Genomic DNA, 21,819 nt, shown 5'->3' with positions numbered 1-21,819 from the left:
TAAATGATTCTCAGTGACATGTATTTGGAAAATAATTTTTACGAAGAAAATAATATAAAATTTTATTTCTTAAGTACTATGATTTTATCTTCAACGAATTTTTCAAATATATTAAAATTTTAAAAAATAACATAGATCAAACTCAAACTCAAATAGAAGCAAACTCAAACTCAAATAGAAGATAAAACATATCTAAAAAAATCAAATTTATGTTCGATCAAGAAGAGAATTTTGTTAGAAGTAAAAAAAAAGGAGAGAGAGAAGAGGATTTTGTTAGATCCAATAGATTAATATTTAAAAAATATAATACATATTTATATACGCACACGAAAATATCACATTTCTTTAGGTAAAGTAAAGAAGTTATTAACTTTAATTATTGTATCATTATTACTCATTTTGTCAACCATCTAACCAAGTACAAACCTATGGGAGTAGTTCAAATGGTAAAAATTGGTTGGCATAATCAACTTATTAAAAGTACAATTATCTAGACCTCCGATTCAAACAACTATAATTGTATTTAATGTGTGTTATTTAATTTGAAATTATTCATCAGAGGTAATTAACATATATGTCCAATCAATAGGCTGTAAGTTCGTTCTCCTACCCTCACATATTCTACTAAAAAAACGATAAGGAATTTTCACCTTAATTAACAAGGTATTCTTTTTAATTAATTTTCACAATGGGCAGAATTTGTTTTTTGCAAATTTTAAATCAATTCTAAAATATGAAAAAACTTGTTATTATTAAGGGTTGTAATACGAATAATATATGAATGTTGTATTTATTTAAGGATAAAAAACAATAAAATGAAAAAATATACATTTAACATTTTAGAACTTAGGAAATATAAAATATATCCGATGAACGTTAGGGCCATAATTTTTTCTCTTGTGAAATATTATGGCCATATTTATTGACGGATTATTCTTAGTTTTATGTGGTTAAAATTAAACTTGCTTTGCTAAAGTGATTGAAAATAATTAATGATTAAATGAAAAAAAAAATGTGTTTTTACAAAGTTGGGGATATCCTTTGCACAGAAATATATATATATATATATATCTTTGTGGATCGTCTGTGCAAACATTACAAAATCGGCCCACTTGAACTCTTTTTAATTGGGCCTATTGGGCCGGGTTGGAGCGAAATGTATGAGCTTGGGCCTTTTATTTGACAAGTTGCAAAAAACCAAAATTGACAGAAAAGGTCTCACGTTTTATACTCTATTTTTAAATTTACCCTCAGAATATCAACATTTTCTAATTAAATCAATATTCAATAACACATAAAAATGAGTTATTTTGTGAATATAAGTGTTTGTTTTGAATAAATCTTGACATTCTAGTGATAAAGACTCCATATATTTTTCCTTTGGATTTGCAACTAACTTTTTATGCAGCTGAACTTCAGCATTTATACGGCTAAATTTTAAGCAATTCATGAATTGTGTTTTCAACCATATTATATCTGAGTTTTAGTAGAATGTTTCATCTGTACTAAAAAAAATAAAAAAATAAAAAAATTTCAAATTTATATTTAAATTTCAAGAGATAAATTTCAGAGCATGTTTAATAACCTCCATCTTTCTTCCTTTTATATTTATTGAAAAAACAAAAACATATTTAGTAACCATTTATTATTTATCTTTTTCTAAAACTTTATAGATAAAAAAATAACTTTTTACATGATAATTAATTTTTAATTGAAATTTCAATTTTTTATGTTATATTATTTTTTTAATATTTATTATGCTTTTTATAAGTGAGAATAAAATAAATGCTTCTATTTATGTTTTGAAAAAAATGAGAAACGAACCAGAAACAAACTTGATTTTATTTTCTATCATAATTTTATTCGGTTGTTTCTAAAACTCACACACAATTTTGAAAATATTGAGAAACAAGAAACAGTAATTTTACTACAATCACCCTAAATTATATACCAATAGTTTCTTGACACGTGTTCCTTCTTCTAGAATCTCCAACGTCATTACTATTCCCCATTTTCTTTTGATTGGAAAAAAGGAAGTCCCCATGTCCACTGACTTCTCGAAATTTCAATAAAACCCCAAATTTCTTCCTCGATTAATTTTCTTCCCATTCTATTGACTAAAAAAAATCAGAATCCAAATCCCTAAAAAAAAGGGAAAAAATGAATGGCATCGGCATCGGCATCGGCATCATCCGCAGCTTTTTCGGCATCAATCGGACCTCTGATTCGCAATCGCTCTACCAGATTCCTTCCATGGCGGAATCCTCGCCATAAATGGACTCACTCTCTCAACTATAGCGATGCTGGTTCTTGTTCTCGACTCTCCCATATCCATAATTCTCACTCTTCTCCTCCTCATTCTCCTCTTCCGATTCGCCATCGTTTTCTTCTTCCTCATCCTCCTCTTCTTCCTCTGCTCCGATCTCGTCCACCTCCTTCTCGACATCCTCTGCCATTGATGGCCTCCGCCGTTCCAGAACAGGCTGCTCCGGACACTCCTCCGTCCAAAACGGTGAGTATTGTTGAATTTTGGTTTCTCTCTGTTGTTCATCGATCGAGGAGGCGGTGCTCGATTCTGTAGGGAGATTTGGTGGTAATTAATTAGGGTTTTGGAAATTGCAGGTTAGGGCTGTGATTAAGGGTAGGGTTCAGGGGGTTTTCTATCGGGACTGGACGGTGGAGAATGCTACTCAGTTAGGGCTGAAGGGATGGGTGCGGAACCGGAGGGATGGGTCCGTGGAGGCGCTTTTCTCCGGCCGCCCTGAGGCGGTGACGGAGATGGAGCAGAGGTGCCGACGTGGTCCGCCGGCGGCGATGGTCACCGGATTCCAGGTTTTTCCTAGCTCCGATGACCCGGGACCCGGGTTTGAGCGTTTACGAACCGCGTGATGATCGTGAATATTGGGGGAAAAAATGGAATTGAAATATTAGCACTCAGTGTAAATTATTAGTGTTATTAGGAAAATTTCAGTACTCTCATGGCCATGAACAATTTTTCATGTAATGTAAATTTTAAGAATCATTACTACGCAACATTAAAAGAATTATTTATGAAATAATTTTTTTTTTTTGAAATTAGTAGTAGATGTTACAGAAGCACAATATAAAATTTTCTACTCGCGAGAGTATTACAAATTTTCTAGTGTTAGTAGACACTATCAATTTGGTGAACTATTCTCTGTTATTATTTTTAATGTGTGAGTTGAAAATTCGCTCAGCCATGGACAGAAGTTATTGAATCAAATAGCAAAATGAGACTCCAATCTATACTCATAAATTAATTGAAATAAGTGAGATATAATTTCAGTAGTTAGGTACAAATTTATGTATATCAAATAATTCTAGCAAGATAATGGATTTAATCCAGCCTAAATATCTTGGGTTGGGTTAGTTAATAGCAATTTAAAAACCCATTCATATGTTAAATTGAATAAAAATTTTAATATCATAATTTGTTTTGAGAAGACCAAGATTTCAAGGATTTGAATAAAGAATTTTTGAAAAATTGTTGAGAAAGTGAAAAAAAAGTTGAAAGAAAAAAGATATTGAAACAAATTTATTACATTGCTCAACTTAAAATGATTTAAAAAAAAGGTTCAAGTCTATCAAACACCCACCTCATATCTGTGAATGTAATACTATATAACAAAAAAAAGTTTCAAACAGAAAAAGGTACATATATTTGTTTTAGTTTTTACAACTAGACTATGGACATGTTTAAGAATTAGGAATGAGTTTGCATACATCTCAGACCAAGAAGTTGTAAGTTCGATTTCTCATCCCCACATGTTTTACTACAAAAATGATACCAATAGAAAGAATAAATACAATTGAAAATTTTTTATTCATCCATCATTATCACTATAGATGATACTAACAAAACTCCGATTTCGAATCAACGTATTCATGGGACAACTTAAGAGTTGTAAAAGGAAGAGTTTGACTTAGACAAGTTCATGATATGAAGAGCCTTTAGATGAAGAACGCTCTACTAATACAAGTCAAAGAGAGGAAAGGCCAAGATCCGAACTTGACGTCCCAAGGAGTCTCTGTTCATCTTCGTTCAAGGCAGGACACATTTTACCCTAATGTTACAGTGGCTCTAGCTAAGGCTGCCAGCAGTCTAGATAAGACACTGTGCATGACTCTCAATTGAGATAAGCTATGACTCTCCGACATGACAATAACCGTCTCAATTTTGTCCTAAAAGTTTCTTACTCCATCATCAAGAGAGTTTGATTCTCCTTTATCTATCCAATTTTGCACTAATCCCCTCTTAAAAACAATAACTTCTTCCATATTTTCTCTCTTTTCAAACTTTATCCCACGCAAACTTCCATATTAACTGCCACATCATTTCAGATTCTGTCATGTTAACTTTTCGGTTCAATATATTAACTAACATATGTTTGTTCAAAACATATTTTTGAAACGTGTATGAAAGATCATGGGTATCAAAAGTAGAGTTAGTCCAACATCGCTACACTCTCTTGCGGTGCAGGGGGAGGGGAGCAGGATCTGTATCTTTGAATGCCATTTTAGTGAGGCTTGGGCGTCGGCGGTTCATCTTTCAGCACCCTTTCTTACGACTCAAGACTCAAAGACTTGTAAGAGTTAAGACCAGATCAGGCAACACCACCGATGTGGTAATAATATTTCTTGGTCAACAGAAGGTGTCGGTCGTTCAAAATATGGACTCCTTCAACACCTCCTTCCCACTGCATTAAATGCACTGATGCCAAAACCAAGCACCATCACTTCAGTCTAAGATAAAAGATTTAAAAAAAAAACATAACAATTCTCATCCTCTGGATCTCATTCTTCCCATGGTTTCACTACATTCTACCGAGTTATTGGTAAAGGTTGAGATTATTGATTGTTTCACGAGCCTATGATCTTGAAGGGAAGAACAATTTCACTCTTTAACCAAAACTCTAAAGGAAGATGAGAATATTGTAGAGGAATTATCATTTATAAAGCTTTACCAGGTCAAATAAGGTGTTCTTTGAGTTGGAACTTTTGGAAGTCCTGGATTTTCCCTTCTTTTCTACGGCTTGAAGACCAACATCTGAGTTATCAAATCTCGTCCTAAAATTGTCTAGTTTCTGTTTAGGAACCTAACACTGACTATCATTTTTCTGAGACACAGAAAACTTAGCTGACCTAGTGAGCATTAAATGATATGTTGCTGCCACCCACATGGAATGGTTCAGACATGGCCCTCTCAGAAGCTTCACTGCAACTTCTGATGTACGTCCCCATATTAGTATAAATCTCCTCTAACTCTCATTCTGCTCTATCCGAAGCCTCGAGTTCACGGCAAACAGTTGTTTCCCACACCTAATAGTGGCAAACAAGAGAGAAATATTGATACACAGGCTTCGGAATCTCAGCTTGATGATGCTAAGGTTATTCATCGCTATGCTCCAAAAGAGCCTCTCTCCACTGCTATCTAAAGAACCTAACCCTGGAAGTTTGGATGAAGAATTCGAAGCAGCAGTTACGGTACCAAAAGACGTGGAAGAAGGCCATTTTGTGGTGTTTGCAGTGGATGGTGATGAAAGAAAGAGATTTGTCATTAATTTGGAGTTATTGTCTAGCCCTGCATTCTTGAGGCTATTGGAGCTGGCTAAGGAAGAATATGGATTCCAACAAAAGGGAGCTCTAACAGTCCCTTGTCCACCCGAGGAACTACAGAAGATTTTAGAAGACAGAAGAAAACAGAAAAATGGGGAGTGGGTTGCATCTAGTGTTCATATGATAACTAGTTATTAGCCAACTAAAAATTGCACCTCCTTTTTTTTTTCTCTTGGTCTCTGCACAGTTGAGATACAAATGTCTACACAATTAATCAAATTCCTTCAAACCTTTTTTTTATCACTACTCCCAGTGTTTTCAAGTAATAGACTTACACCATGTTCTTGACTGAGGAAAAGAACAGGATTTCATTTAAGACATGAAAATTGGCTATATATTATGTATCACTGTCAGAACATCCAAATCTAGTTCGACATACGTACACAATTGTTCGATGCTGTTACTTTATCTCGGAACAGTTATTTGGGCCGACTGGTTCTCTCAAGCAATTAGATATAGCCATGACAGCTGATTCAATAGATGTATCTTCACCCTGTTTAAGTCACAAGAGTGATTATATGAGCTGCTGATATGACCGTATATTGCTGAACATAGCAATTGCTCACGACCAGGACTTTGTACAAAAATATCAATTTAAAAATTTTACCTTCTCTTTCCAGTAAAATATGTTTCCGTATTTCCCGGCCAAACGGCTCCAAAAGCTCCGTGGAATGTCCAAATCCACAGTCGCTCCGACGTTGAAGTTCAATATGTTACCTGAGCAAAGATGTCAACAGATGTCATCAAAGTTACAGGTGCAGAGAGGTATCCTAATATTGTTCATACCAAATGTAGGATCGGCAACAAACACGATTGTTCTATCATCCACTTGCCAAAAATCTTTGACTGCCAGCCCTGTAAAAATCATTACATCGATTGTTTGTGCTTTTTAGATCAAAAACCGTCAAACTCAACAAGCTTCAATTGTGTGTGTGAGAGAGACATTCAAAGTATATGAAGTATCAACAAAGAAATGTTAAAATACATTTACTCTCTTCTAATAAGATTTACTCCAAACGATGAAGTCCTTACTGTTAAAAGTGAAAGTAATTCCATGATCTGCTATTTGAAAAGTGTTTTTTAAAGTATGAGGCGCGTTGGTTGAAGCACAATAGTCTACTAGAGGTTAAAAAATGCAGTGCAAAAAAAAGTGACGACCTTTTCTTTTTTGGAGCCCGCAGTAGAAGATTCCAATATATACATTAAAAGTGTATAATGAATGTGTTCTAATCATAAATTAAAAACAATAGAATCGTGTTTTAATCCAGAAATCAAACTTGCTGGATGGCAAAGACGATAAAACATATAGTAAACCTGGTGTCACAGGATAATTTTGCGCCAAAACTCGCAATTTATATCCAGTATCCTTCTCAATCTCGGCTATTTCTTGTTTGAGCCTAACTTCCTGTTCAGAGCAGACCAGAATCAGCAATGGCCACTTGAACATGATCAAATAACCAAAATTACACCAAAGAACATACCAGAAATAAAGGGAAAAACAAAAAAGTTAAGCAAAGCAAGCACACCTGGCCATCAGATAGAAACCCGGCGACATCAATGACAGAGGTGAACTCCTTAGGAAGCAGTTCTGGTTTGTTAACCCCAACTTTGGCGTCCGCAAATCCAACTCCTACGAGGCACGCTCACTGAATTACCGTCATACATTTCGATCAAATTCTAAAAACTTCTATGGTAAGGTATAGCTAATTCCTTCACTAAACAAACAGATTTCCTAATCCGACTTTAGAACCTAAAAAAAAATGGGACAGAATCCGACATTCACTTTTCATCTAAACAATTATAGGTTGCAAGATTGATAACCAGAGAGAGCTATTCCGAGCGCAAGAGCACCAGAGAGCGCGAAACTGAAAGATTTTGGAGGAAAATGGAGAAGCCAGTTGGTGAAACCAGTTAAATTTAGGTTTATTGTCGGAAATGATGGCGGAGAGAAGCGAGATGATGCGGAGACGGAGAGTGGTGGTGCGCAAAGGGGCGGTGAAGCTTTGGCTTTGGGAAGGGAGATAGATGCAGAGGGAAGATGGTGATGAAGGTGAATAGACGCCATTGTTGAACTTCTGAGGATCCTCGCTTCGGTGCCGTGTGTATGCCATTGATTTTGGATGGACTTGGTACTCTATGAAGAGGAACTGATACAAGAGAGACGGTTCTGGATAGGAATTTGCGTATTACACTATGAGACGAGAGAAAAAAATAACCTCTACCAAAAATAAATAAATAAACAACCTTTGCAAAAAAAAAAAATATATGATAATAATAATAATAACAACAAACTTTTATAAAGTCATTATCGCTGAGTTCAGTTTCATACCTTCAATCATGAAGTTATGAGTTTAAATTCTCACCTCCACTTATCCAATATTTTCTTAAAATTAATTAGTAAATTAGTAAAAAAAAATAAAGAATTTATTTGAATAAATTGTATAAATTTTAATTTGATAAAATTATTTTTGCCTTGCCAAATTATTGAGTAAACATCAAATAGTCTAAAGATATCGACTCAAATTGTCGATAGGATAATAAAAAACAAATTTTTTACTATTGTTGGAAGTGTTCCGTGAGTTGAAATTTACTTATATTCTTATTTTTTTAATATACAAGCTATTTTATTTCTTAAGTGTGTTTTTAATATTGTCATTTCAGATAATTTTGTTTCGATTATAAATATGGTGTGTGATCACTATTTTTTTTAGTACAATATATTATAGTGAGGATCGAACTCACAATCTTTTAATCTTTTTAATCTTTTTTAATCTGAGATATATGGTTATTAATGTTTGATTTTGGAGCATGTGATCACCATTGCAACAAAAGCCTCATTTTGTTAATTAATGCACTGTTTATTTAATATTAAAAAAAATAGAGCCCGTGACAAAAAAAAATTTGAAAATAAAAGAAAAGAAGAAAAGATTTAAGGTTTTTTTTTTGGAGAATAGACTCAAGAGGATTTACGTGGGCTTTACGAAGGCCCATATGGAAGGCCCAAAATCAAAATAATTCGGACAAACTCTGTAAAATATCGAAAACTGGCTTCGGTGCCCTATAAATAAATGCATCCTCGCATATCGGTCATTCATCGATCTCGTTTTTTCATGCTTTTTTTTTCCTCATTTTTTTCCTCCAAAAATTTCCTTCTTCTTCGATCTCTATTTGCGAGGGTCTTACCGGGGTTTATCCAATTTTCCCAATCATTTGTTTTTTTTTTCTTTTTTCATTTTCGTTTGAATTCTTGGATTCCCTCCATGTCGCTGACTTTCTGTAAACCCTAACGATCTTCTTCTTAGGGTTTCAATCTGCTTTCGACGCTTGTTTTTCCATCCTGGTGCCTCCTCTACTTTGAATTATCTGGTTTGATGATAGATTTCGTGTCACTTGTCCGAAAGTTCGAGGGAGTCTCTGCATTTATTGGCCAATTTTAGAGTTTTTCGAGGCTTACAGATTCTGCTCGGAGTTAATTTGTTGTCTGGAGTTTCTGGAGGAATTGGTTCTTTCATTTCGGGTTGTTTTTGAAAGTCTGCGCAATTACCAGTTTCGGAGGGAGGAAATCTTTTTCCGACGGAGTTTCAAGCAGGATTCGGCCTGCTCTCTCAATCTTGAATTTCGGGCCTTTTTTTTTCATTAATTATGAGTTGGCTAGAATGAGAGTGCCTCCCCATCTCAGATGACGTTTGATTTGAAGATTATTGCTTTGGGCGCTTAATAATGGGGTGAACAACGCAGTCCCAGCAAAACCTAAATGACACGAGGATTTGAATATGAGCCATGGAGGTGGGAACATTACGAGAGAGAATGAACACCAGGTGGATCTTTTCAGGAGAGCTGGAGCTGATGATTTCGGGCGAGAGGTATCGAAGATTGCAGCAGCACAGATATGCAAGAATCTGGGATTCCAGGGATCAAAGGAGTCTGCTTTGGACACGCTGGCGGAAATTGTAATAACATATCTTAGTGATTTGGGAAAGATGGCGAATTTCTATTCTAACTTAGCTGGTAGAACTGAGTGTAATGTGTTTGACATTCTTAGAGGACTGAAAGATTTAGAAGCACCAGTGGCCCGTCAAGATGCTGAGGTTAGCCATTGTCTTGCAGGTTCACGTACAATGCAAGAAATTATGGAGTATGTGAATTCGGCTGAGGAATTAACATTTGCTCAGCCAGTGCCGCAGTTTCCTATTATTAAGAGCTGCAAGGTACTACCGAGTTTCGTTCAAATGAGGGAAACACCTCCTAGCAAGCATATACCCCATTGGTTACCTGCTTTTCCCGATCCCCACACTTACATTTATACTCCGGTGTGGAATAAGAGGACGACGGACCCTCGCACTGACAAGATTGAGCAAGCAAGGCAGAGGAGAAAGGCAGAGAAGTCGTTGTTAAGTTTGCAGCAGCGGTTGGTAGCTAATTCTGGTAATACAGAGGAGTTACCTAGTGTGGATAATAATGACACATCTCATGATACAGAATTTCAACCGAGGGAAAATGCTGTTTCTGTGGTTGAACCTCCTCTTAAACATCCAGATCATGGGTTGGTGGATGACAGTAGTTCCGTGCTAGAGGCATTTGCCCCAGCCATAGAAGCTGTAAAAGGGAGTGGCTTTTATGATGACGAGGAGGGTGTGAAGAAGGATCTTCCCATTGTTAGGCCTGCTGTTCAATTCAAGTTTAGAACTGGCAAGAAGCTTCTTGGCGATTCTTTGGATTTGAACATTCAAAAGAAAGGTATTGGTAGAACAGTGTTCTTGGTTGGACGGGATGATGAAAGGGATGATAAGAAACGAAGAGCCGAATACATTCTTAGACAGTCTATGGAGAATCCACAAGAACTCAATCAGTTGTGAATAAATATATTGACTGGCGTTCATAATTTAATCTAGGTATTTGGTATTAGCTGGTGCAATTGTTGCTTTAATTAACAACATATCTTCCTTGTAGTACGGCCATTCTTGTAATTTACATTGAGTTCCTTGTATTTCCACTTAGGAATTTTTCAGAGACGCGCATGCTTGTGAAAATTTTATTGAGAAGGTCTCACGTCACGTCTCCTTTTCATCTTCTCACATTGTGTTTGAACTATTTATTCTGTTGTTGAGTTGTGATATTGAATCTTTTGCTCCTTGGTTTGTGAACTTCCCTCTGGGAGTTTCAAGTTTCAGTACAGAAGTCGGAGGTATGCTCCCTTGCTTGGTAATTAAGAATGCCTCTCAGCAATACTGCTGTCTTGTTTTTCAGCAATTTAGACATTTGTACCTCCACTTTTCTTTACTTGCTAATTAGGTATCTGGGACTTCACATTTCATGTAAAAGATAAAAAGTGCTGTTTTTGCTTAGTGAACCAAATTTGCTTAGGTTATGTGAGATGATTCCTCCTTTTACTGGGATGTGTCGTACAGAACTTCGTTATTTCTGTTGTACGCAGGATTGGATGTGATTCTATTTGTTATAATGTTCACGTAATGGTTTGACCACGTTAAGTATTTTTCTACACGATACTGTGAAACAAGTATGGACTTTTCATGTAGTTACTGACGTGATCAAGTAATCACTTTTATATGTAAGGCTGTGAAATCAGGACAGGATCTTTTGACTCATCACTCTTCAGGAGATGCTAGCGCGCCCAGGTCCCCTTTCCTAGTCAGACTCGAATTTCTTTTCTGCAGCATCAATTAGTTTGAAGAAAGGGAGTATGTTCAAGTCAAGCTTGATGGAACCAAAAACCCACTGGGTTTTCTTTTTGCAAAGTAAGTCCTGGAAAAGTTCATTCTTCACAAATTCTGTATTGCCTGCTTGAAGTGAAGAACCATAGTCTTCCTCATTTTCATCATGACACAGGTATGATAAGAAGGTATCTATTACTCTATTTTATTGCGTTTAGATTTTATTAGAGCTTTTTAGGACCTAGATTCACCAAATCTCTTCTATAGGAAATCAAATGAACTTTTCTGAATGGTTGATTCGTCTGAAAGAGTAAAACGTCAAGCTGCCAGTATAGAGTAAGCTAAAAATATATCAGCACCCAGTTTGGATATTCTGCTCGTGATTTGTCTCAATTATACTACTAATGAGTTGGCACTGCCTACCTACCATATCTGTTCAGAAAACAGGGGGAAAAGGCAGAAACGAGTCAAAATGAGTCTTAGCTTTTGAACTGTTGAACATTGATTTGTAAATCTCGCAACATGCCTGATTTTTATAATTACTATTCTTTCTGCAATGCTCAAATATTTTGTGTTTGCTTTCTCCCACATCTGTGCATGGTATCATCATTCTAAATGTTGTCTGTAAAGAGATTATTGATTGAACAGTTAGAACGTTTGAGTTTGTGGACTCTTGGATCAGGATAGAATTTGAGATAAAGGGTCCGCATGCAAGCAAGCAAGAAAGAACACGCCACAAAGGGTTCGTGTATATGGAAAAAGGCTTTTTATGCACATATGTATATATATATTTTTTAGTTTAACCGTTCGCAGCTCTCTTTACAATTGGCAAAATTTCTTCCTTCAGTCATCAAACTGTCCCCTCCTTGTTGCCATGCTGTGTTATTTAGATCCTTTACCCTGCTGGAAGGAATTATGTTTCTCTGTAGGGCAAGCTTTGACACAATAAGCAGTGGAATCGTCACATTATAGAATGTTTCTCGAGCTGCCCCTTCGCAACAGTACACTACAGTGTCAGGGATGAAAACATATTAGAATCAAGCCCGATGTTCATATCGAATGCTGCCAACAACCATGGGAAGGTAAGATGTGCAAATTTTATGCCTCAATCTTTTCAAGTTCAAGCATGCAATATTTTGATCTGAATCTTTATGATTTCACGCTGATGATATTGAACAGTTAGTTTTCTTATGTGTAGAGAGATGAGATTGTCTGATGATTGTAATTGCATTTTGTCTTATAAACCGATGAAATGTACATTAATTTGGGATCGTCTCATTGACTGATCTTGAATAGTTGCTGTTTATGTGGCATATAAATGACAATTGGATATTCTGTCATAAGAGTTATAGAGCATTGTTCATGTCAATACAATAGAAGTTGATGTGATTGGGTAATATTTACACATATTAGTAACTGTTTAAGTTCTATTAATATTCCTTCTCAAAGGAAAAAAAAAACAGACATATTACCTTACCAAACAACTTATTCACCAGCTTTACTGAGGGTATGTTTGGAACTTAGGGTAGAGTTAGTGATGTTGAAAAATAAATATTTAAATATAATTGATTTTAAAATCATCGAGATACCTTAAAAATCTATCTAAAATGTGTTTGGGAGTGGTTTTGGTAGGACTAAAATTTAAAATCGCATTCCTTTCTATTTATCACATTTGAAAAATTAAAAAAAAATCAATTATATTTAAATCTTTTTAATTTTTCAAACACAAACTTAAACTTAACTTTCATAAAATCAATCTACCATCACTTTCAAATACAAATTTAACTTTCATAAAATCAAAATTTTAATTTACCAAAGATCATAAAATTAATTTTTTTAATTTGTCAGACATGATCGGCAGTAATAAATTTTACATTGAAATTATAAAAAGTGTCACCATATAGTTCATCTAGTTCATAATCTAGGGATGGTGTACCATAATGTGTAGTGTAACACAATAATAAATCATAACTGTATGGACATGCTCTCTCACTATAGAACATTCTAGATCAGACAAAAAAACGTAAAATGTGAAAAAAGAAACGTAAAACGAAGAAGAATGGATACTGTTTTTAAAAATAAAGAAAAATAGATAGCATTTCTAATTATATAAATGGATGATTATGGAGATTCAAAAGTCAAAAGTGCGGCTACCTTCGGGTGTTGAAAAACTCATTGATTCCCGATGCCGAGCTACTAAAGGAGGTAGACCTTCGGTGTCACCTTGAGGGAAGTCCACCAAAGCGGGATTTTGGGCAGGGGTGGGGAAAAGGAGAAATGAGTTCATGCCACAAAGATCTATATAGAAGGGCAGTTTTGTTTATGCATTCCTGTTGAGGATGAAGAAGAAGAGAAATCCTCTTTTGAACAGGAAATTTTGGTCACGTAGATCCTCGATTTTGTCGGAATTCGTTGATAGCTCAGTACGAATTTACAATGGAAAAACTTATGTTCGTTGTAAGATCACTGAAGGAAGGGTTCGTCATAAATTTGGAGAGTTTGCTTCGACACATAAACGAAGACTTTCGAGAACAAATATTGGATCGGGAAAAAAGAGGATAAAGCATAGATATTTCTGAAAATGTTATAAGAATTTGTTAAATGATAATACAATTTCATAACTTCAAAATATTAAAATTGTGTCAAAACGAATGTATGGTAGTGGTAATCATGGTTCTAAATATCCGTCGACATGTCGATATTCCGATCGATATGTCTTTGTTTTCATGGGTTCGATATCGACAAGAGGGTAAATCAACATTTCCATCACAGTACAAAAAAATCGACAAAATATGAAAAAATCAACAAAATGTCAATAATATATACATAATATCAATATTAATTAATTTTTAACTTATTTAGAAATATGAAAATGTTTATTTTTTAATTTATAATATTTTTTTACGATTTTTTTATTTATACATCGACATTGACATTTTATCGATATTTCTATGAAATTGACATCTCGACATTTTCATCAACATCGATATTTAAAACCTGATAATTGATATATATCTCAATATAAGAGATTGTGAGTCCCAAAAAATTTAAATTAAGTTAAAAAAAACTCAATTTAATATTTTAATCTTAGTTGGTAATAATTTAGTTTCTTAATTTATTATGTAACAATTTAGTTCCAATCGTAAAAAAATCTCTATCATCATTAAGTATCGATTTTTATCAAAAGAAGATTCAATATTTGTAATTTATAAACATATTTAAATTATACAAATTGCTTCTAATTTCGCAGGCAGGTTTATTTTTCTCAACTATTTTTACATGAAAAAAAATATTCTAGAACCGAGCAAGAAGTAAAAAAAATAAAATAGAAAGAAAAAGGAAAAAAACAATAAAGCATTTCTTTGTAAACAAGAAAAGGAGCGAGGCTTGGGAATAAATATCATATCCCAACTTCTCTCTCGGCTCAGATCTCTCCCCATTTTCATCATTCTATCGCCATTTCCCTTGATTTTATTGTCTCTTCCAACACCTCAGTCGTCTCCTCTCTTCTGCTCCGCCGTCCACCATGGCTAATCAGCCTGAATCTTCCGACTCGTAAGCCCTACTCCCAATTTCCCCGATCCCCATTCTAATTCTTCTTCTTCTTCGCCGTTTCTCACTTCCTGTTCTTCCGATGATTGTTTTCCCTTCTGATTGTGCGCTTGTCGTTTGATTCTTCATTTCATTGCGCTTCTATTTTGTCGCAGTAAGGGCACCAAGAGGGATTTTAGCACCGCGATTTTGGAGCGCAAGAAAGCGGCGAACCGGCTAGTTGTCGATGAGGCTATCAATGATGACAACTCGGTGGTTGCGCTTCACCCTGACACTATGGAGAAGCTTCAACTATTCCGTGGCGACACGATCCTGATCAAGGTCTGGTGTTTACTCTGTTGTTGTTTATCATTATCATTTATCTGACATGTTTATCGTTCATCGGGGTAGTTTTCTGTAAATGATTTGCCCTAATTGACTTCACTAAATTGTGTAGGATCGGGGAGATTTGTACTTCCCGTTTTGGTTAGTGTGAATCTTTTTTTATTTTCGACTAATTGGTGGCTCAAGTTGGAATTTAGTATATTTTTTATTAGGTCTTCTGGGCGGCATTTGCTTCACGAGTTTGCGAAGTTTGATTTCGTGGACTCTGGTTGTTATGAGGCTTGGGTTGAGTTTACATAGCTCGTGGTTGGATTCTGGAAATGAACGAGTTTTAGAATTTTATGTAGCTTATATTTGAGTTGTGAGTTTGGAATTTGAGATTTGGAGAAGTTGTGTAGCCTAGAAGATAAGTTTCAAAAACTTGTAAGTTCATTATTTCAACTTGTGAGTTAGCGGCCTGTACTACACACACATGTGCGGCTCACGTGAACCTTCCATAATTGGCTTGGATCGAGCTTCAGAAGAGGCCAAGGGATATGCTAGTTAGCGGCCTGTAATAATTAAAGTCACATGTCAATTATAGCTTCAATTACGAAAACCATACGTATCAATCCAAAATCCTTACTCTAATGCCCCTTTTGTCTTAACCGTACACACACACGCGCTCTCTCTCTCTCTCTCTCTCTCTCTCTCTCTCTCTCTCTCTCTCTCTCTCTCTCTCTCTCTCTCCCTCTCTCCACCCACCAAATTAGATTACAGGGTGGTCAGTGCATTGCTTTTGATGTTGCTCTCAGCTGTGTTGCTTTGGATAGGTAGAATTGTGTTTTTCCTCTGAATTGGATTTACACTGACTATTTGCACCATTGCTTCTGTAGACCGAGTGCAACTTGTGAATAGTTGTGATAACGTAATGATCATATTAAACTAACAGTTATAGCTAATTAGAAAAAATGGAAAAAGAAAATCTCCCTTGCTTATCAATTATTTCTTACTTTTCCTTGAGGAAAAGATTCTGAAAGACGTTCTCAACATTATTACCATGATTAAAAAATCAGATTTGAAAGAGAGTGTGGAGATAACTTTGCAAGGAGGTTGGAGGGTGGAAGGCTTCTTTAATTTGTCGTGACCTCTCTTTGTTTGTGAAAAGTTTGGTTTGTCTTTTTCCAGTGGGTTGATTTTTACCATACAAAGCATAGGCCTCTTTTTAAGTGAGTTGCAAGCCCTCCAGAAGACACACCGAGACATTATGCCTTACTCAACCAACTTTTGAAATATTAATTATTAGTTCTAGCCTGTGGCTTCCTGCTCATCTATAGAGGCAATATCTTTATGGTGTCTTTAGTAGTTTACTTTCAATATTTCTCAGAAATCAGAATGTATGGTCAAGTCAAGTTATTACTCTATGCATGTACAGTAGGATTATATTCAGTTGAAATAATATTTTTAAAATTTGGCCCAGAGGAATTGTAGGTTTTTTGGTGGAAAGTATAGGAATTTTTTTTTATATGTTGAGAATCTTGAGGGCTGTTTGGTGTTATGAAAGTATTTTTTTGTTTTGTTTTCAGAACTGTTTTTGAAAATTGTGATTGGATGATTTATAAAGTGAATGCTACAATGCACATGGACAAATCTGCAATTTTGGAAGATATAACAACCATTATAATTTTTGTCCTAAAGAACTAGATGGTCTGAAAACAGGTTTTGGACAACCCTTGGGTTTATTTTTCTAGCTTCTAGTTGGCAGATAACGTCTAAAGGCCTTTAGAATTATTTCCCTTTTTATGACTCGAGCCATTTTCTTTTCTAAAAAAAAGACTCGAGCCATTTAGATTTTAAAATCTCCTTTGTCCATGGAGGGGATAGATGTTTTATTATTCAACTTTCCTCTTGTTCATTTTGGATTTTAATAAATTTTTTCCAAGAGAAAAATACAGTTTTCATACCCACAGCTCGAGGTCATTCGTGAATTACTCACAATATTTTTGTTTGTATCTGTATTGTTTTTCTTCCTTCTGGAGTTCAGGGGAAGAAAAGGAAGGATACAATCTGCATTGCTCTTGCTGATGACACGTGTGATGAGCCAAAAATAAGAATGAACAAGGTTGTGAGAAGCAACCTGAGGGTTAGGCTTGGAGATGTTGTTTCCGTGCATCAATGTGCTGATGTTAAGTATGGAAAGCGGGTGCACATTCTTCCAGTAGATGACACTATTGAAGGTGTTACAGGGAATCTTTTTGATGCATACTTGAAACGTGAGATTCTATCCCTAACCTTTATCATTCCCTTAAAACCTGATTAATCTCTGGGTGTATTTGACTAATCACTAATCTATGATGATATCATGTCTGGTAATGCATTGAGATGTTCATTTGATCCCTCCCCTTTCCCAATTTAGTGTATGGTTGATCAGGAGTTATTTTCTTTCAGTTCATTTTTTTAAAGTAATGCTCATGTGGTAACTTCTCCATCATCTGGCCTTGTTCAGACATTTGGATTGGGGATTCATTTTGGTTGTGACTTGTGATACTTATTATCGCAAGTCCTCTTATGTACTTTGTGTGTATACAATTCTTATAAGTTCTATTCAATAGTTACTCATGCTTCCTTTTATTTTTATCATTGGCATGCAATACATTGCTGGGAAGCAGCTTTTTATCACTAATACTGATTTTGGAAGCTTTTTGTGTTTTATTGTTCTTCTCAATCTTGAACAAGTTCCTTCATACATTTAAAATATGGTGTAAACCAAATCTGTCTTTCCCAACCCTTTGTTTGCATTCAAATGTGTCTTTTCTCTTTTCTCTTTTACATTTATGAATAGAAACAAGTTCACCCACATGACACTTCAAATCTGGTATCAAGTGAGTTGGATCCCAACCATTACACATGCATGTAATGGTTGTTAAAGGACACTGTTTAGCCGCAGCTGTAGGATGGTTGTCCTTGATCTTCAAAACTTTTGATGTGCTTTCCTAACTAATAATATGTTTATATTTGTGTGTTTGTGGTACATGTCTTTAGAGAGATCTGCATGTTAAGCCTTGGGTCAATGTTAAGTATAGGTTTTGTCCTATACATTATTTGAAGTTTGCATGTTTCTTAATTCTTACACTGTTCATATCATGCAGCCTATTTCTTGGAGGCCTATCGTCCGGTGAGGAAGGGCGATCTCTTCCTTGTGAGGGGAGGAATGAGAAGTGTGGAGTTCAAGGTCATTGAGACTGATCCTCCTGAATATTGTGTGGTTGCCCCTGACACTGAAATCTTCTGTGATGGGGAGCCTGTGAAAAGAGAGGATGAAGATAGATTAGACGAGGTTGGTTACGATGACGTTGGTGGTGTTAGAAAACAAATGGCACAAATCCGTGAATTGGTGGAACTGCCACTGAGACATCCACAGCTTTTTAAATCCATTGGAGTAAAGCCACCCAAGGGAATTCTGCTTTATGGCCCCCCTGGATCTGGAAAGACCCTGATTGCCAGAGCTGTGGCTAATGAAACTGGGGCTTTCTTTTTCTGTATCAATGGACCAGAAATTATGTCAAAGTTAGCTGGAGAAAGTGAAAGCAATCTTAGGAAAGCTTTTGAGGAGGCAGAAAAGAATGCTCCATCAATTATCTTTATTGATGAGATTGATTCAATTGCTCCTAAGCGTGAAAAGACTCATGGAGAAGTCGAGAGAAGGATTGTTTCTCAGCTCTTGACACTTATGGATGGATTGAAATCCCGTGCCCATGTCATTGTTATTGGAGCTACAAATCGTCCAAACAGCATTGATCCAGCTTTGAGACGATTTGGACGATTTGACAGGGAAATAGATATTGGAGTGCCTGATGAAGTTGGGCGTCTTGAGGTTCTCCGTATACATACTAAGAACATGAAGCTTGCTGAAGATGTAAGATTTCAATTGTATCTATTTATTTATTATTTCCTTTGCTTCTTGTTGGTTGCTGCATCATCAACGAAATGCACTGGTTCTTGTATGTTGGATATTACAGGTTGACCTAGAAAAAATTGCCAAGGAAACGCATGGGTATGTTGGAGCTGACCTGGCAGCTCTTTGTACCGAGGCTGCACTTCAATGCATTAGAGAGAAAATGGATGTGATTGATTTGGAAGATGAAACAATAGATGCTGAGATTCTTAACTCAATGGCTGTTACAAATGAGCACTTCTCGACTGCTCTGGGAACTAGTAACCCATCTGCTCTACGTGAAACTGTACGTGCTTGGTGCTTGTGTTATTTTGGATCAAGTGGCAATAACTGCGGTTTTCCTTTTGATGTCTGTTGGTTACTGCATTTTGATTAAATTGTTTTGTACCAGGTTGTTGAAGTGCCCAACGTCAGCTGGGAAGATATTGGAGGTCTTGAGAATGTCAAGAGGGAACTTCAAGAGGTAATTGATGCTGCTGCAGATTAATATCCTCGGCTTGGAGGAGACTGTGTTCGTTTACTTGTTTATTTTTCTGATCTGATTTGATTCTGTTTCTAAATCAGACTGTACAATATCCAGTGGAACATCCCGAGAAGTTTGAGAAATTTGGAATGTCACCCTCAAAGGGAGTTCTTTTCTATGGCCCTCCTGGATGTGGAAAAACCCTTCTGGCCAAAGCTATTGCGAATGAGTGCCAGGCAAACTTCATCAGTGTCAAGGGTCCCGAATTGCTTACAATGTGGTTTGGAGAAAGTGAGGCCAATGTTCGGGAAATTTTTGACAAGGCGCGTCAGTCTGCACCTTGTGTTCTGTTCTTTGACGAGCTTGACTCTATTGCCACTCAGGTAAGCCATCCTTGTGGAGCTCTTCAATATTATTGTGTGCAAGCCATTCTCATTTAGATCTATAGTTGCTGAAAATCATTAATTGACAAATCTAACGATGTGGAAGAGAACTCCAACATGAGGGAAATTCTGTTTCTATTATACATTTCCAGTTTCCCAGAATGGGGCAATTGGTCCTTTAGGCTAAATTGTTTCTTGCAAATCTGTTTTTACCTTTTTATGCTAAATTATCTGCAGAGAGGCAGCAGCGTGGGAGATGCTGGAGGTGCTGCTGATCGAGTTCTGAACCAACTTCTGACGGAAATGGACGGAATGTCAGCAAAGAAAACTGTCTTTATAATTGGGGCCACCAACAGACCAGATATTATAGATCCTGCGCTTCTTCGTCCAGGACGTCTTGATCAATTGATTTATATTCCGCTCCCCGATGAGGATTCTCGTCACCAAATTTTCAAGGCTTGCTTGAGGAAGTCGCCAGTATCAAAAGATGTAGACCTTAGAGCCCTTGCTAAGTACACTCAAGGCTTTAGTGGTGCCGATATTACAGAAATCTGCCAGCGTGCCTGCAAATATGCTATCAGAGAGAATATTGAGAAAGTAAAATTCTGCACTTTGATTTTGAACTGTTATATCATATATGTTTTCAGTTATGCACGTATTCAAAGAAATTCTGTTTTGCAGGATATTGAGAGGGAGAGGAGGAGAAGAGATAATCCTGAGGCTATGGAAGAGGATGATGTAGAAGATGAGGTAGCAGAGATTAAGGCTGCTCATTTCGAGGAGTCGATGAAGTTTGCTCGTAGAAGTGTGAGCGACGCCGACATTCGTAAATACCAAGCATTTGCCCAAACACTGCAGCAGTCAAGAGGGTTCGGTTCCGAATTCAGGTTCTCAGAAAACACTTCAGGAACTGCGGCTGCTGACCCGTTTGCAACTTCTGCTGGCGGAGCTGACGATGACGATCTTTACAACTAGGTTCGTATATGTCATGTATGTTTAGAACATTTCTCCCTCTTCTCTAGCACCGCAAATTTGTGTCCCGTTTCCCATATAAAGATCTGTGGGGGAGGAGGAGCCTTAAGTTGGAGGGCTGTTTGGTCCCAAACTTGGCTTCATGGCCCCCCTTGGGTAGTGATACTTGCCTATAATGTAGACTTCAGTTGTTTATTTCCTTTACTGCTTTAAAATGGAGAATTTAGGACACCATAAGATTGCTCTTCGGGCATTACTGAATCCCTTCCCTCCATTTGGTTCTTGTGAATGATGAACTCAGTTCTATCTTCCAAACCATTGAAAATATTTTTAGAAACTAATGTTGTGTTTGGTTATATAATCTATTGGAAATCTCAACTCCCTTGAGCTTTTCTATCTCTCACACTAATTTCTTATTAACTAATTTTGTGTCCATAATACATTCTTTTGTAAACTCATCTGTGTGTTTCCTCAAAGTTGAGATAAAAAAGTAAAGATTATGAGGCTTTGGCTGAGTTAAGTTTACGTTGGCGAGATATTGTGCAGAAATATAATGGATACGATGGTATCACCTAAAATACTGTATGGTTTCATAAAAAAAATTTGAGTGGAGAATATTCAAAAACATCTTCGGAAAAGCATTTTAAATTTTTAGGACAATGTTAGATAAACATGTTTCCTTTGGCATAGGGGTTGAATTAGAGTGAGAGTGACAAGTGTAGGGACTGGAAAGAAAAGAGAAGAGAGAAAAGTTTGGAAACAAATAAAACTGGAGGGGTCGTAATGGAAATAATTGAAAGATTCTGTCACCCATGGTTGGGAGCAAGAAGATTGGGAAGTTAAGGTTAAATGTGGGATGTTTGGGATTCATTAGGAGTTGTT

General features: G+C 36.2%; 5 protein-coding genes across 7 annotated transcripts; 4 read left to right on the top strand and 1 right to left on the bottom strand.

Annotated features, from left to right (window-relative positions):
• The first annotated feature begins 2,031 nt into the window (after positions 1 to 2,031).
• On the top strand, positions 2,032 to 3,075 carry LOC111013645 (acylphosphatase family). The gene is made up of 2 exons (XM_022288136.2): positions 2,032 to 2,512; positions 2,623 to 3,075. The coding sequence occupies exons 1-2, from the start codon at positions 2,165 to 2,167 to the stop codon at positions 2,887 to 2,889; spliced, it is 615 nt and encodes a 204-aa protein (XP_022143828.1). The 5' UTR covers positions 2,032 to 2,164; the 3' UTR covers positions 2,890 to 3,075.
• A 1,672-nt stretch (positions 3,076 to 4,747) lies between these two features.
• On the top strand, positions 4,748 to 5,775 carry LOC148213334 (auxin-responsive protein SAUR71-like). Its single transcript, XM_088124313.1, has one exon. The coding sequence runs from the start codon at positions 5,398 to 5,400 to the stop codon at positions 5,773 to 5,775; it is 378 nt and encodes a 125-aa protein (XP_087980439.1). The 5' UTR covers positions 4,748 to 5,397.
• A 72-nt stretch (positions 5,776 to 5,847) lies between these two features.
• LOC111013734 (thylakoid lumen 15.0 kDa protein) lies at positions 5,848 to 7,843 on the bottom strand. Of its 3 annotated transcripts, none has more exons than XM_088124293.1 (6): positions 7,459 to 7,843; positions 7,164 to 7,267; positions 6,952 to 7,042; positions 6,424 to 6,492; positions 6,245 to 6,354; positions 5,848 to 6,198 (listed from the first exon to the last, which is right to left on the bottom strand). In XM_088124293.1, the coding sequence occupies exons 1-6, from the start codon at positions 7,700 to 7,702 to the stop codon at positions 6,079 to 6,081; spliced, it is 738 nt and encodes a 245-aa protein (XP_087980419.1). In that variant the 5' UTR covers positions 7,703 to 7,843; the 3' UTR covers positions 5,848 to 6,078. The 3 variants fall into 3 exon arrangements, with proteins under 3 accessions (XP_087980419.1, XP_022143943.1, XP_087980415.1); XM_022288251.2 differs by having other exon boundaries at positions 5,848 to 6,130; positions 7,459 to 7,840; XM_088124289.1 differs by lacking the exon at positions 6,424 to 6,492 and having other exon boundaries at positions 5,848 to 6,130.
• An 882-nt stretch (positions 7,844 to 8,725) lies between these two features.
• TAF8 (TBP-associated factor 8) lies at positions 8,726 to 10,696 on the top strand. The gene has a single exon (XM_022288171.2). The coding sequence runs from the start codon at positions 9,411 to 9,413 to the stop codon at positions 10,491 to 10,493; it is 1,083 nt and encodes a 360-aa protein (XP_022143863.1). The 5' UTR covers positions 8,726 to 9,410; the 3' UTR covers positions 10,494 to 10,696.
• A 4,004-nt stretch (positions 10,697 to 14,700) lies between these two features.
• Positions 14,701 to 21,333, top strand: LOC111013579 (cell division cycle protein 48 homolog). The gene is made up of 9 exons (XM_022288043.2): positions 14,701 to 14,864; positions 15,017 to 15,182; positions 17,209 to 17,437; positions 18,314 to 19,080; positions 19,184 to 19,405; positions 19,511 to 19,582; positions 19,684 to 19,965; positions 20,203 to 20,562; positions 20,647 to 21,333. The coding sequence occupies exons 1-9, from the start codon at positions 14,836 to 14,838 to the stop codon at positions 20,938 to 20,940; spliced, it is 2,421 nt and encodes an 806-aa protein (XP_022143735.1). The 5' UTR covers positions 14,701 to 14,835; the 3' UTR covers positions 20,941 to 21,333.
• The last annotated feature ends 486 nt before the right edge of the window (positions 21,334 to 21,819 follow it).

This window comes from Momordica charantia (genome assembly GCF_013281855.1).
Source record: "Momordica charantia cultivar OHB3-1 chromosome 1 unlocalized genomic scaffold, Mcharantia_2.0 BLBB01000001.1, whole genome shotgun sequence".
Classification (NCBI taxonomy): Eukaryota; Viridiplantae; Streptophyta; class Magnoliopsida; order Cucurbitales; family Cucurbitaceae; genus Momordica; species Momordica charantia.
This window is presented reverse-complemented; position numbering and strand designations above follow the sequence as displayed.

Bases quoted from the DNA above. Each gene is read 5' to 3' on its own strand.
- LOC111013645 (XM_022288136.2), top strand. From the start codon at position 2,165: ATGGCATCGGCATCGGCATCGGCATCATCCGCAGCTTTTTCGGCATCA. The intron at 2,513-2,622 runs GTGAGTATTGTT...TGGAAATTGCAG, and splicing joins ACACTCCTCCGTCCAAAACG to GTTAGGGCTGTGATTAAGGG.
- LOC148213334 (XM_088124313.1), top strand. From the start codon at position 5,398: ATGATGCTAAGGTTATTCATCGCTATGCTCCAAAAGAGCCTCTCTCCA.
- LOC111013734 (XM_088124293.1), bottom strand. From the start codon at position 7,702: ATGGCGTCTATTCACCTTCATCACCATCTTCCCTCTGCATCTATCTCC. The intron at 7,268-7,458 runs GTTATCAATCTT...CGTGCCTCGTAG, and splicing joins GCTCGGAATAGCTCTCTCTG to GAGTTGGATTTGCGGACGCC. The intron at 7,043-7,163 runs GTGTGCTTGCTT...TGCTCTGAACAG, and splicing joins GGTTTCTATCTGATGGCCAG to GAAGTTAGGCTCAAACAAGA.
- TAF8 (XM_022288171.2), top strand. From the start codon at position 9,411: ATGAGCCATGGAGGTGGGAACATTACGAGAGAGAATGAACACCAGGTG.
- LOC111013579 (XM_022288043.2), top strand. From the start codon at position 14,836: ATGGCTAATCAGCCTGAATCTTCCGACTC. The intron at 19,583-19,683 runs GTAATTGATGCT...TTTCTAAATCAG, and splicing joins TCAAGAGGGAACTTCAAGAG to ACTGTACAATATCCAGTGGA. The intron at 20,563-20,646 runs GTAAAATTCTGC...TCTGTTTTGCAG, and splicing joins TCAGAGAGAATATTGAGAAA to GATATTGAGAGGGAGAGGAG.